This window comes from Mustela lutreola, chromosome 5, assembly GCF_030435805.1.
Source record: "Mustela lutreola isolate mMusLut2 chromosome 5, mMusLut2.pri, whole genome shotgun sequence".
Lineage (NCBI taxonomy): Eukaryota > Metazoa > Chordata > Mammalia > Carnivora > Mustelidae > Mustela > Mustela lutreola.
This window is the reverse complement of record NC_081294.1, coordinates 62265499-62279204: the sequence shown is the minus strand read 5'-3', so window position 1 is coordinate 62279204 and position 13706 is coordinate 62265499. Positions and strand designations below refer to the sequence as shown.

The window sequence follows — 13706 nt, the reverse complement described above, 5'->3', positions numbered from 1 at the left end:
GAGGTTCAGAAAGGCAGTGGCACTGGCCCAAGGTCACACAGCCAGGAAGTGGCAATCCTGGGACTTGAACCCAGATCTGACAGGGCCAGGCCTGTGACAGAGATCTGGGAGGGGCTGAAGAGGCAGCACCGGCTTGGAGGGACTGGAGCGAGAAATAAACCTCTCACTCCCAAGCATGCACTGTAGCAGGGGGCTGAGTAGTAACCAAATGACCATACCGACAAATACAAACTTACAACCAAGGCAAGCGCTACAGAGCATGGGGGGCCTCATGCTACCAGAGAGCTCATGTTAGGGCAGACCTTCTTATGGCTCTATTTGCTTTGGGGACCAGAAAATTCATGACCACAGGAGGGCTGTCCTGTGCGCCAAAGTACTTAGATGAGCATACTTCATGCCTCCGCCCAGGAGATGCCAAGAAGAGCCTTTCCCTCTTGTCGTGACAACCCCAATGTCTCCAGACGCTGTCACATGTCCCCTGGAGGTGAAAACCACCCCCCAGTGAAGAACTGCTGGAGAAGGGGGGATGATGAGGAATGTCACCTGTGGCATGTCTGTAGCTTATGACTTCCTGCATGACAAAACAGCTCACACAGCACTTTCTCTGTGCCAGGCAGGGCTGGAGGGCTTCATCCCTCCTACCTCCCTCCTGAATCCCCAGGCCAACCCTCGCAAGCCCTACTCTTCTATGTATGTGACAGCCAAGGCTACTGAGGCCCAGGGACATAGAATTGTTTGGTCCAATACCACAGTAATTAGTGGTCAAACTGAAAGTTCAAAACTCCGGAGTCTGCACTCTTAGCATGACACACTGCCGCTTCTCAGGCACGAAGCTCCTTCACCAAACCAAATGACTAACTTTGCTGTGAAGCTGTCAGGGCTCCACTTGTGACACATCGAAGTAAGGCTACATTTCACTCAAAATATTCTGGCCTATCAGTTGCTTTCTGGTTCCATAAAAGAATCGAAGTAGAGACGATGGCAGATCAAAGAAGCTGACAAGGCAACTTTAAATTTATTCCCCCTCTTGAGCGCATATGTGATGCAATCCACAAGAACCACATGACCCACGCCCCATGTGCTATGCCTCAAGCATGCATCTGGGGGGCCCAGACACGGAAATCACTTTTCCAAGGTCACACAGCAAGTGCATGGCAGAGTGACATCTGTCCGCCTCCAGGGCTCTCACCCTTTCCCCCCTACCCTATTTGAGGAGCACTTCAAGGACCACAGGCCTCAGAGGAAGCCCAGTGGATCAGTCCCAGAGGGCTCCTGAGACCTCTGTGGGGGCACCATGGGGTGGCCGGCCAGCCAGGGACACTCGACCCCTGGATGACTCTGAGAGATGGCCATGCCTTCACAGACCCTCCGGTGCCAAGCAGAGGAGGCCAGGAGACACTGTGGAGTGAGAGGGAAGTGCCAATCGATCTCGTGCTTATTTTTAAAATGATATTTCTACGAGATGAGTTAAGCAGAGGCCTGTGAGGCCCATGACAGATGGAGTGGGTCTGCATGGACGGGCTACAGTGGAGCAGCTGGCACTCCAGTAATAACAGCCCAAGAAACCGGAGCAGCCCCCCAGGGAGCAGAGAGGATGGGGGGCGCTGGGGGGATTATTATGAAGTGTTTTCAGCAGGCACAGCCTCTCCCTGCCAGCCTCAGAGCATGACGCAGGGGCACTTTTCATGGAAGATGACGGCAGGGCAGCTGGTTTATTTCTGTAGAGTGGGTCAGGTGATAGGAGATTTTACACCGCAGAATGCTTTTAGAGCTTGGATCAGAGAAGAGGAAATGGTGACTTAAGTGCAATGAAGCAAATAATAAAAACAACAACAAAAAACCCCACACACGTAGACATGCACACTCCACCCCCTATAACCACACACACACACTTGGGAACCCGAGGGTGCCAATGATTCACAGACACCTGGCGCCCGGTCTGAAGCCTCCTTCCCCTTGGGCCAGCCAGGGGCCAGAGGAGAAGACACACGCATTGAGGTACCCAAGAAACGCACCACTGCAGGGAGGCTGGGGCTCTGGTGCACACAAGCCACCAACCAACTGACCCCACCGGAGTGAGTGTTAGCCTGAGCCTGGCGAGGCCCCGCAGAAGCTTCATATGTATCTCCCAGTATAGCCCAGCTCAGCAGCACAACTCCCATTATCTGACGTCTGTTGAAGGTGCTGCTCCCCAGTCAGATGAGGAGGGGGATTTCTGGTACATTCCCGGGTGGAGCGAGGCACCTCAAAGGCTGAAAGAAACCTAGCTACCTGCTTGATGCTGCTATGGCCCCTTGCTTTCCTTGTTCTGCCGTTAGCCAGCTCAGGCCTTCCTGACATGCTCCTATTCGCAGGCAGTGACGGGTGTGAGGTGAGGCCATGGTCATGAGGAGAGGGGTCCCGGGGTACTCTCAAGTTGTAGTGTTGACATGGAATCCTGGATTCTGACATGGCGGGGGAGGACCACACAAACCCCGACCCCAAGAGGTGACTACATCCAGACTGTCCAAGGCACTGCCCGTCATGGCCGCCTTGGGTCCCAAGAAGGCCACAGTTCCTACGTCTAGAACACAGAGAAATACCTGAAGCCACGAGGTTGCACCAGCTAGGGTGTCTGTCTTTGGACATAGGCTATACGGTGGTGAGGGCAAGATAACAGGCTTCACCACATCTGTAGAGCAGATCTCAACAACATCTAAGGAAAGGGCTGCTGAGAGGCATGATGGCGGCCCTGCGCCTTGCTGACCTGCAGGGATGTGCCAACATGAATAGAAATGAGTAAAAGTGAGGACAAAGCCAATTGTATACCTTCTCACTGGAGCAGGGGGCCCTGAGCATGGGGAGGATGAGGTGAGTGCTGGAGGGTCTGCCGTGGTGGCAGAAAATTCTCAGCCTTGGGAAGCCGAGTCGAGGCTATCCCTCACCTACTCTAGCTCGGGAGAGCCTTCCCGGGCCTCAGCTTTTCCCATCTACGACACAGGGAAAACACCCCTAGCCCTGCCATCTGTCCTACTGCAGGAAATACCTCTGGAGCTCCCAGCATTTAGTAGGTGCTCAGTAAAGAATACCTAGTCTAATCTTGCCATTGACCAGAAGGCTCTGACCTTGTCGCTAAGATCTGAGATGTTCTGAAGATCTGAGACCCATTCTAAGAAGAACAATGGATCAAATACCACCTAGTTCCCAGAGCCAGCCTCTGGGTCTCAATTTTCCTTTTTCTACTTGGCTCTTTGAGTTGAGAACAAGCCGATTTCTAGAAAGACAGGACAGCAAAGGTGTCCCAGGCACCACACACAGATTCTTTGCAGTGGCCCAGGTCTTAAGCACCTGCAAAGGCCCATTCTACAGATAGGGTAGCTGAGACTTCAACAGGATATTTCCTCAGCTAAGTGCCAAGAAGTGTTTGTGATGAAGCATATCTCTCGGGGGCAGAGTACCTAGGCCAGAGGTTGTTTCCATGCTTTCGCCAGTCAGGGAGCTCTCCAATCTCCCCAAGACTCTACCTCATCCCCAAACGCCAAGAAGATATCAGAAGTTCCAACGGCGGATATAAAGGGTCTTCTGACTGGGATCCCTCCTTTCATGGGCCCTTATGTTAGCCTTACTTCCCCATACCTCCGTTTCCTTACTTTTAAAAATGGGAAGGCTAATTCTCAGCCCTCAGGACTGCTGTCAGATTGAACAACGAGTCACACACACAATGGTGAATGCCTCTTCCCTCGCTCCCTCACCCCTGCCATGGTTTTGTATGCCGACCAGGCCCTGAAGCAGGGGGACAACCTCAGGGGAGGGCAGTGAAGGAGCAGGGCCACCGAGTCAGGAAGGGCTGCCACAGCCAGCACGCGTAACCCTACTCTAGCCAGCAGCCCTAGCTCCGGAAATGGAAGCAAGGACAATTCGATATCCAGGCCCCGGTGAGTCTGGGAGGAGCGTGTTACTTTGCTTTCATCAGAAGTCATCAATAATGCCCCTTTGTTCTTTGGCAGAGACTTCCTGTGGTTCTACCAGCTTCCCAACCTCCTACTCTGGCTAGAATGAAGTCAGCTTGTCTACCTTGCAAAGAAGGTGCGTGTGTGTGTGTGTGTGTGTGTGTGTCTATGTGTGTGTTTCCCTTACATTTTAATTATGGTTCTTAATTCCTTATAATACGGAAAGGACGTGTTCCACCCGCAGTGGCTGGAGAGCTGAATCCCTCTGTTGTTCCACCAACATGAATGCTTTCCCAGTCCATCACCCCTCCCCCCATTTACTTTTCCACATCGGGCAGTGGAGAAGCATGACACACAACCCCACGCCCCCAACATGGGGGTGGGGGTGGAGACTGTGGGCTCCAGAGGAAACATTCCTGTGGTCAGATCCCAGCCCTGCCACCATGACCAGGAAAACCAGGTCACCCCTCTGAGCCTCAGTTTCCCTCATCTGTAAAATGGGCCCCCCCCCTGTGAGGGCCAAGATGACCTCTTCTATGGCTACCTGCTGTACCACAAGTGCCTGGGAACTATTCATTTACCGTCCTTAATCCAGGCAGCAATGCTTGAAAAGCTTATGGAAAAGGCACAAGCTGAGGAAATAAATAATGAATCCGGAGTCCCATCAGATGCCGGTGGCGGCAGACAGACTGGAGCCGCGGATGAGAACACCGAGGCTGTGGCTTCAGAGGGGTGGGGGCTGTTGTGGAAGGGAAGCTGATGATGACTGGGCCCTGGAAAGGTGGGGGAGGAGAGGGCGTGGTGCCAGTCCCCCCCACTCCCACCGTCTGGGACAGGAGCCTGGTGGGAGAACTGAGTCCTCTTCCCACCACTCCTTCAAGGGCTGCAGCTTCAAGACATCCACTCCCCTCCCCCAAACCCACCCCAGTTGAGCCCCTTCTACGTGTCAGGCCTGAGCTGGCACTTTCTTCTGCCTTCTCATTCCATCTGTGCAAGTACTAAGGAAATGGAGCAACCCCCATTTCTCAGATGGGGAAGCAGAGGCTCAGAGGGGGGCAGGCTTGTTCAAGGTCACACAGCTACCAAATAGGAGAGGGTGAGGAGAATCCAGGTCTGGAAAGCTGCAAAGGGCCTGCTTTTTTCTGTTAGCCCCCCCACCAGCTTCTCCCCCAACCTGAAGGCTCCCTTTAGTTCCTATCTCCATGTACAGATGGCTTTTTTGTATTTACTTTCTCAATTCTGTTAGGTTTTACATAGCAAACGTCCTGAAGTAAGAGGACCCCATGAACAAAGTTTAAGAAGTAAGAAGCCGTGTGGCTGTAAAGGTACGTATAGTTTGTAAAAAGGACCTCGCTCCATTCCCATACTCCTTCCATGTCTCAGAATCTGTCTTTGAAAAGCAAGCACCGGGAACTTCAATTACAACAGAGAGATCTGTGTGCTGACCCAGCAGGAGCGATCTGTCCCTGGCACATGACCTTCTAGAAGATCTAGCTCTGTTCAAACGTCTGGAAAGACTGGAACCGAAGTTTTTTACACATTCCAACCCTGAGCAACTGAGCTGCTAATGTGGGCTTCATGTTGCCACTCACGTAACAGAAACTATTGTGGAATGGGGGTGGGCCAAGGTACACACCCCTCTATCCTTCTGCTCAGTATCTGATGCCCACTTATCATCTACCTGCTCTGCCCCTGGTCTGGAGACCAGAGATGACCAAGGCCCTCCCCATCTTCCTGGAGCTCATGGTCCAGGTAAGAGAGACACACCAAGGGAAGTCTGAGTGGGCGAGATTAGGGTCCGGCTACAAAGCTGGTCTCTTCTCTACTCACACAGTCTTACTGGGCAAAACCTCCCCCATTTTTACGTTTGTCTCTTCTCAATTGTTTTTACTGTCCCCCCCATACCCCTCTTCCCACCCGAGTACCTGATGCCTTTTGTCTATGGCCAATCCTTGCAGGTACCTAAATAGATGAGTGAACGGTAATCAGATCTGGGCAGGAAAATTTGCAATGACCTGCCAACCTGGTCTTAGATGGACAGATGATGTGGGCTAGTTTGTTGTTGTGGTGTTTTGTTTTCTTACGGTATGTGTGTGATGGTGACTTGATAAAATGCTCACAATGCTCACAGTTTATGCTCACAATGTTGCCTTGTTTCCTGCTGTTACATGTCCTCCTGATTCCCAGCAGGGGGTCACTGTATCAAATCATCCTGGTGTCCTACCAAGGACTCCGTGGTTTCTTGGGACTCTGTTGCTGGGACACCTTCAACGGCCTTTGTTTTGGAGGATGGAGGCTCCCAAGCTATGTGGTGGTGGTGGGTTGGGGGATGTGACAGAAGCAGGTTCTGGGGTTAAGTCCCAGCCTCACCATTTACCAGCTGTGTGACCTTGGATGAGTTTCTTTACCTCTCTGGGCCTCAGTGAATTCATACATAAAACAGGACTGATACCATCTACCTTGGAGGATTCCTGGGAAAGTTAAAGGAGATAATTTTAAGATTACTCAGTACATAGTAGATGCTTAGTAAGTGTAGCTATACGATCACTTCTTCAAGTAGCTGTCTCTTCTATATTTCTACCTCCAGGCTAGGCGCCATGCTGGATGCTGAGGACACACAGGGGCATCAGACCTGGAGCTCTTCATAATCAGGCGTAGCAGTTATAAAGTGCAATCTAAAATTCGGGGCATTATTTCACTGTCAAGGAACACCTGGTGGGCAGGGAATATTTCAAATTCAGCTATCCCTGCTGCTCAATGGGAGCATGCCATTCCCAGCTGATACTTTTGGGGGTGGGGGGGGGGGCGGAAAAAACATGGCCAAACTGGCCCAGTGTGGTACTTTTTGACTTCTGGTTGTTCCTCCCTCATAGAATAAAACACACGAGGAGAGTGATGTGACACTTCTGAAGTCATCCAATCTGTCACCACAAGCCACTTGAAGGCAATCCCAAAAGGGGGGCTTGGGCAAGTGGCAGGGGCAGGGGACAAATGTGTGTGTGTGTGTGGGAGGGCACTTTGAAGGGGATCACTTGCATGTCGTTAAACACCATCTGTTTATTCCTTTAGTGATGGAATTTTCTGGAATAGCACAGAACGGAAGTCTGAGCAACACGCCCCGGGTGCCCAGAGAGAGAAGCCCTGTACAGCCTGGTGGGAGACTTCCAGGAGAAGGGAACCTCCTCTGTTCAGACCTAGAATGTCCTGGTCCTGTGCAGATCAGGAGACCCTAGGGGGGCAACCTCGAATGATCCAGGGACTTGATAGGTACAGATGCGTCAGGGAGGCCCCACCCGCCTCTCCCCTCCACACGCACACCCTGTTGAAAGGCACCCCACCTCATTCCAGCCCACCCACAGCTGCCCCCCCCACCCCCGCCGCCCTGCAGCCGCCACATGACGACATCCTGGCCTCTGGCCTAAGCCCTCTCTTAAGCAGCCCTCGTGAGAAGCTATTTGCAGAGGCCCCCATTTGGGGCTTGGGGGCTTTGCACACAAGTGTTTGATTTTAAAAAGAGAGAAAGAGAAGTCACAGCAGGTGCCTCCATTTCCACCCCGGCCCTGCCCCGCCCTGCCAGGGCTCCCGGGGCTCTTTGTGTGTGTGTGTGTGTGTCTGCACGTGAGCATCACCCCCACATCTGCCGCCTCGTGACAAGAGTCTTTGAAGCTCCACAATGACGCCATCTGCCAGGGACAGCCGGCTGGCTCACTTGAGGCTGACCCCCATGGTTGCCACGGCAACCGTGATGGTGGTGCAGGGCCTCCGGAAAAACCACCAGGCTCATGACATCGGGAGGTGCCCTCAGCATGGCCCCTGCTTGAATGAAGGTGGATGGGGCAGAGATGGAGGCACGGCCGATGGCCAGTGGCAAGAGGAGAAGGAAATGGAGTCATGGAGCCATCTGGCCTCTGGGTTACAAAGGACAGGCTCTTCCCCTGTGACTTCTCGGGACCTCTGGCTCTCAGAAGTCCACCGCCATCAAAAGAGGCCCTGTGGCCTTCACAAAATATGTTACTGGGCACCTCTGCACATAGTATTCCCTGTGCTAAGACCCCCTCTGCTTCACTCATTGGTCTAGAAAACATCTCTACATCCTTCAAGACCCATCTCTGGGTTTCCTTTCTCCAATTCTGCCAAACCAAAGGGAGTCATCACTACCACAGTGCCCAGTGTGCAGCCCCAAGGGAGCCCCTGCTGGATGGGACTTCAGTTCTCTGTGTGTTCAAACCTCTTCCCCAGCAGCCGGGAGTGGTTGAAGGACGGAGAGAAAGTCAAGTTCGGCTATCTCTGGTGCCCAGCACAGGGCCTGGCCTGTGGTAAATTCTCGCAGAAGTTCAGCAAATAAATGAAGTTGCTTCATTTCTCAGCCACTTGCCGGGGGTTTTCGCACTCAGAGCCTCAACTATGTGGCAAATAGGTGCAAATAAGAAAGGGACATGAAGATCCTTCTCAACCCCACGGTGAGACACCAGGCAAAGGGGTTCCTCTGCCAGTGCCAATGCCACAGACCACAAGGCCTCTGAGAAGCAGACCACACATGCACAAACACACCTACTTGTGTCTTAGCTTCTTACTCTGGGTGTGCAGTAGGAGCATGGGGTAAACAAACAAACAAGCAGAAAACCCCAAAACATTTCAGGTAGTACCCTGTAGGGCCTTGGGTAAAATTACTTGCTCATAAGTTCCCCAGCTTTTGGGTCAAGGGGTTTGTACATCTCCTGCCCCAGAGGCTGACCCAGTCTACCTGCATCCCAGACAGTGGGTGCAGTCCGCTTGCTGTGTCCTCCCGATCTCCACTGTGGTGGCCCTGTCATTTCTGCCAGTCTGGTAGGGCCAAATTGGGTCTTGCATTTTGAAGATTTTATTTATTTATTTGAGAGAGAGAGAGTGAGAAAGAGCATGAGAAGGGAGAAGGTCAGAGGGAGAAGCAGACTCTCCATGAAGCTGGGAGTCCGACGCAGGACTCAATCCCAGGACTCTGGGATTATCACTCGAGCTGAAGGCAGTTGCTTAACCAACTGAGCCACCCAGGTGCCCCGGGTCTTGCATTTTGAATCAAATTCCTCTAAGATCTAGGGAACTCTGGCATCTTTTCATGGCCAGGATGGTCTGTTCTGTGAATGAATGATCAAGTTCTCACCCATCTTTCTTTTTGGTCGCTTAACTTTTCCTTACGGGCTTGTCGGAATTGTCCCCATATAAATTCTAAAGATTATTCCTTTCTTGTATGTGGGACAAGTACATTTTCCCAATCTGTGTCACGTGTCTTAGCTTTATGGTAGGTGTCCTCTGTTGACTGGAAGTTTCCAATTTGGAGTCAGAGAGCAGCCTAAGTCTGTTGTGAGGCTCAAATCAGTACTAGGGTTCTGACACCCTTTGCATCCACATGGCGTTCTTTTGGCAAAGAGTTTCCCTTTGATAATGTCCTTTGAGTCCCATGAGGCCTAGGAGACAGGGAGTTGAGGGCCAGTTACTGGTACATAGTGGATCATAAGATGGAGACATTGCAGACATCTGAACTTTTTGCCTCTTAATATCCAGCCCTCTCTTTCTTAAAAACTGACCCCTGATTTTTCCCTTAGGGAGGCCCATCCCCTCACAATCTTTGTCCTCATGATCGAACTGGGGCTGGCCAGCTGGGGGTACTCCTTTCATTCTCTGGGCCACAAGGTTGTAAGGGGAGCTGCATAAAGCCAATGACAGTACTATCTCATCCTCATCCAGGACTCAGGTCAAATTACTGAGGAAGAGACACTTTCTGTTAGTAAATTCTATTTCAAAATGAAGCCAGTTTAGTGGAAAACAAGACTACAAAAAAAACGGTCTATTCTGGACAACATTTATGCCTGGATCTAGCCATGCCTGAAGCTTAAATACATCAAGCCAACTGGATGTGGGGTTCTGTCTTTACTGTAACAGAGCTGTGACTAATACAAATCTAGTGAGAGCCAGGAATGAAAGATCCAGGAGTAGACCCCTGATCTTGAATCATTATTAAGACTATGAAGAGGTAAAAAGCATAAGGGCCTTTAGGCCTCAGTTTCCAAATCTGTGAGGTAGAGATAATCTCCCCATCTCTTCCACCTCGGCTGACTCTGGCTTACAAAACATCTCTGGGCCTCTTGGCTGAAGCAGGGTGCCATGAGCCCGCTGTTCTGCCCCCAAGGACATTTTTAATGGAACGCCAGGAAATAGCATCCTTGATAGAAACACTCAGCATCAAAGAAAAATGACATCAGCTTGAAGCTGCCCCATAGAAAATCAGACTTGATGGAGACAATGCTAAAAAGAAAAAAAAAAAAAAAAAGGAAAAAGAAAAATAAAAAAATCAAAGAAAAAAAGAAAAGAGAACAAGCAGGCAGGAGAGAAAGGAGAAACCTGACAGTACCAGCAGCTACAGTCGGAAAATAGACATAGGGGAAAAAAATGAGTTAAATCTTCACTGTAAAATTTCCACAAAAAAGGATAAACCCTGCTAAACCTAATGAGCTATATAAACATCTACCTAACAAATCAAATTCATCTAGTGACATTCCCCTTTGGAAAATATTTTCTTGATGACACGCCATTGTTATTGACATGATTCTGATAACATTTCTCCACATCCTAGGGATCATAACCTTCTGTGTACAGCCTGTGCTCCTAACCCTGTGGACTGCCTCCCCTTCCTCCAAGAACCAGGAGGGGTGCAAGGAGAAGGGGTGCAGGGCAGGGGCCCCACTTACCGTGGTGATGAACCTGTACAGAGGTTGCCTTCTCTCCGTGTACTTGACCGTGATGGGGCTAAGGTCATAGCGGAACCAGATGGCAGGGATGATCCGTCCTGTGTGGCTGTAGGCTACGTACTCCTGGGGTGGAGGAGGGGAAAAGGGGGACATGAGAACCAGACATACAAACCACGGTTCCTGGTGGGTGGGAGATGGACTGCAGAGGGTCCTTTGGAGACCCCAGGAGGGAGCCTTCTCTCTCTTTCCTGGAGCTGGACCCGCCCCCCAACACCATGCCTTTCACCCCTTCCCCTGGAGGCTCTGCTATAGGCATCTGGATGGGCAGCTTTTCCAGGGACATTACCAATCCTTTGGGTGGTTGAACACTGACCATATGACCTGGAGGCAGCACCAGAATCTGAGAGCAGAGAGGTGAAAAGGACAGGTGTGATCTGAGATCCTCTGGAGTAAAAGCGCATTTCCCCCTCTAACTCCTGGCCATGCAAAATCCATTCACTTACTCATTGACTGTGGGCTAAGCACCTCTCGTGGGTGCTGGCTACTGGGGACCCCAAGGGGAGGAAGCTCTGTCCTATCCCCAGAGTGGGGGGGGCGGGTCACAGTCCGGGGAAGGAAGCAGATGTAGAAGACCATCCACAATACTGCCACACTGTCCATGCCCCAGAAGCCTGGGGTGCTGGGGGGGATGGCAACGAATGACCAACTCTCCCCAGGCCAGCTGGAAGGCTTATGAGGAGGGGGCATTCTACACCACACACCTGAAGGGTGGACATCACCCTGCAGTGTGTGTGTGTGGGGGGTGTGTGTGTAAGAGAGATGAGTATGAGGCCATGTGGGGAGAGGGCCTCTTCAAAGAAGGAACACCCAGAACTGGAAAGACAGAAGGACCCTACCACCAGGCTTCCTGAGATGGCCCTTGGCTGGGTGAGATGAAAGGATGCTTAACGAGCTGAATTAATGTGTGTCCTCTTTGGTCTGGGCATTTGCTGGAAACCTCTGGGCTATTCTCATTCAGCCACAATAACTGTAGATCAGACTAAACCATAGGCGTGCCCCCGCCATCCCAAATGTTAGGGCCCGTGCTCTGAGGCTTCCCCAGGGATGACCCAAGACCTTCCCGCCCTGATGGACCACCGCTGGCTCTGACAGGCCTGGCCCACTCTTCTCCAGGGCAGGCTGGGGCCAAGGCCATAGAGAGAGCTGAGCAAGCCGTTCTGGCTGCTGGGTCTTTGCCAAAGCCTCAGGGGAAGGAGCCTTGGGCAAAACAGGATCAGCTTTCTCCGGGGGGAGCTGATGAGGCAGGGTGACTGTCTGGGTCAAAGCCCAGAGCAGAGGGATAGAAGATAATGAGAAATAGCAGTAGTAAGTCCCATTTACCCAAAGCCTCCTTTGTGGACAAAGCAGTTTTCCAAAACATTGCCCCCCTGGATAGCGATCTTACGAGGTGGGTACCATCCCTTTTACAAATGAGTAAACAGAGGCACAGAGTGGTTATGAGACTTGTCCCGAGCTACACAGCTAGCAAGTGACTGAGCCGGGTCTGCACCAGCAGTCTGCTCCGGCCCCACCCTTTCTGCTCAGACCGCATCCATATCCCAGCCCTTAGATGCCGTCAGCACCTGACAGTTACAATGAGATGCCCTTCAGGAGACAGTGAGTGAAAGAAACAGAACTCCCTTTGGAAAGTTACACCAGAGCATCAGTCAGCAGAGGCCGAGCCAGGCAGAAGGACCTCAAGCTACCCGAGAGAGAGGAGCTCTCAGCCCAACAGATTTGACTGACTCTGTTCAGGCTGAGTGGGTGATGGGAGCAAGAGGCCAGGCTCTGGAGGCAGAGGAGAACCCAGTTCTAACCCTCACTAGCTCACTTTGCAGCTCTATGACCACCTCTCAGGGTCAAGACAGTGTCATTGTCCCCAAATCTGTAAAATGGGGACTAGGACGGTCCCAGTCAGAGCTGTCATGACTGAAAAAGACGGTAGAGTTAGAGAGCTTAGCGGAGTAGCCAGCCCATAGTAACTGCTCAGTAAATGGTAGCTATCACTCCATTACTATTTTTAATTGTGCTAAACAACATACTGGCTATAAGGGGTTTGGGCAGCCCTAGAAGAGGAGGAAAAGGACAGTCCTGATGATCAAGGGATCCACTGGGGGTGCCTCAACTAACATGTTGCAAGCATGCCTGTCCATTGGCAGGGTCATGTCCCAGGAAGCTAGAGGTTGTCTCAGCTTGAAACAACTCTTAGTCATCCCGTTCAGCGGGCACTCATCGTCCTCTGCTTCCCATCAACGCCTACCCGCTTCTCCATTATTTTGAGTTTTGGGGTCCTAGGACGTTCCTGTTAGGCAATGGCCATCTGGTGATTCTGGATAACGGGCTTGCGCCCCGGGAGCCAGAAGGTCTGTTGTGTGTTGACCAATCAGGGTCCTGAGTCTGAAGGACTGTGGCCAGTTGCAAGGCTCTTTCTCAACAGATCACACCCCATCTCCTGGTTAGATTTCCTCCCCTTAACTCTGACACTGGCCTCTCATCTCTAGCCAGGACAGAGCCTGGCCCAAGCAGCACCCTGGGAAAGGCTCCTGGAAAGGGAACTGGTGGGAATTTCGCTCAGATACAGGTCACTTCTGCTTAGGACCAGCAGAGGGCGCAATTGCACACAGCTGGACCCAAGGACGACCTACCTTGTTGGCCACTGTGTACTGGTAAGAGTACCGTTGCTTGCCACTCTTGTCCTCGTAAACTGTGGGCACGATCTTCAAGATGTAGTCATGGGATGCGAGAGCTGCAGGAAGGACACAGCGGGATGAAGCAGGGGGACAGGCACTGCCCGGCTGGCAATTCTATTGTCATTTCAACCCTAAATCTGTTCAGCATTGTTGGGGGTGCCGTTTCCAAATTTTCATCCCCAAACAACCCCTCTTCATTTTCTCTCTTTGGATACCAGGAATTGAGAGACTCCGTCTATCAGGATCTTTATTCATCCACTGTACAGGATATTAAAATTCTGGAAATGACCCCAATGTCCAGCAATAGAGCAAACGTTAAAGAA

General features: G+C 51.6%; 1 protein-coding gene across 1 annotated transcript in view; it reads right to left on the bottom strand.

Moving 5' to 3' along the window:
* Window positions 1-13706, bottom strand: part of ERGIC1 (endoplasmic reticulum-golgi intermediate compartment 1) — a 104730-nt gene that overhangs the window by 2406 nt on the left and 88618 nt on the right. The window contains exons 8-9 of the mRNA XM_059174318.1: window positions 13339-13439; window positions 10655-10777 (exon numbers count right to left, since the gene is read on the bottom strand). Coding sequence (XP_059030301.1) covers window positions 10655-10777; window positions 13339-13439 — 224 coding nt within the window. The remainder of the gene's footprint in view (window positions 1-10654; window positions 10778-13338; window positions 13440-13706) is intronic.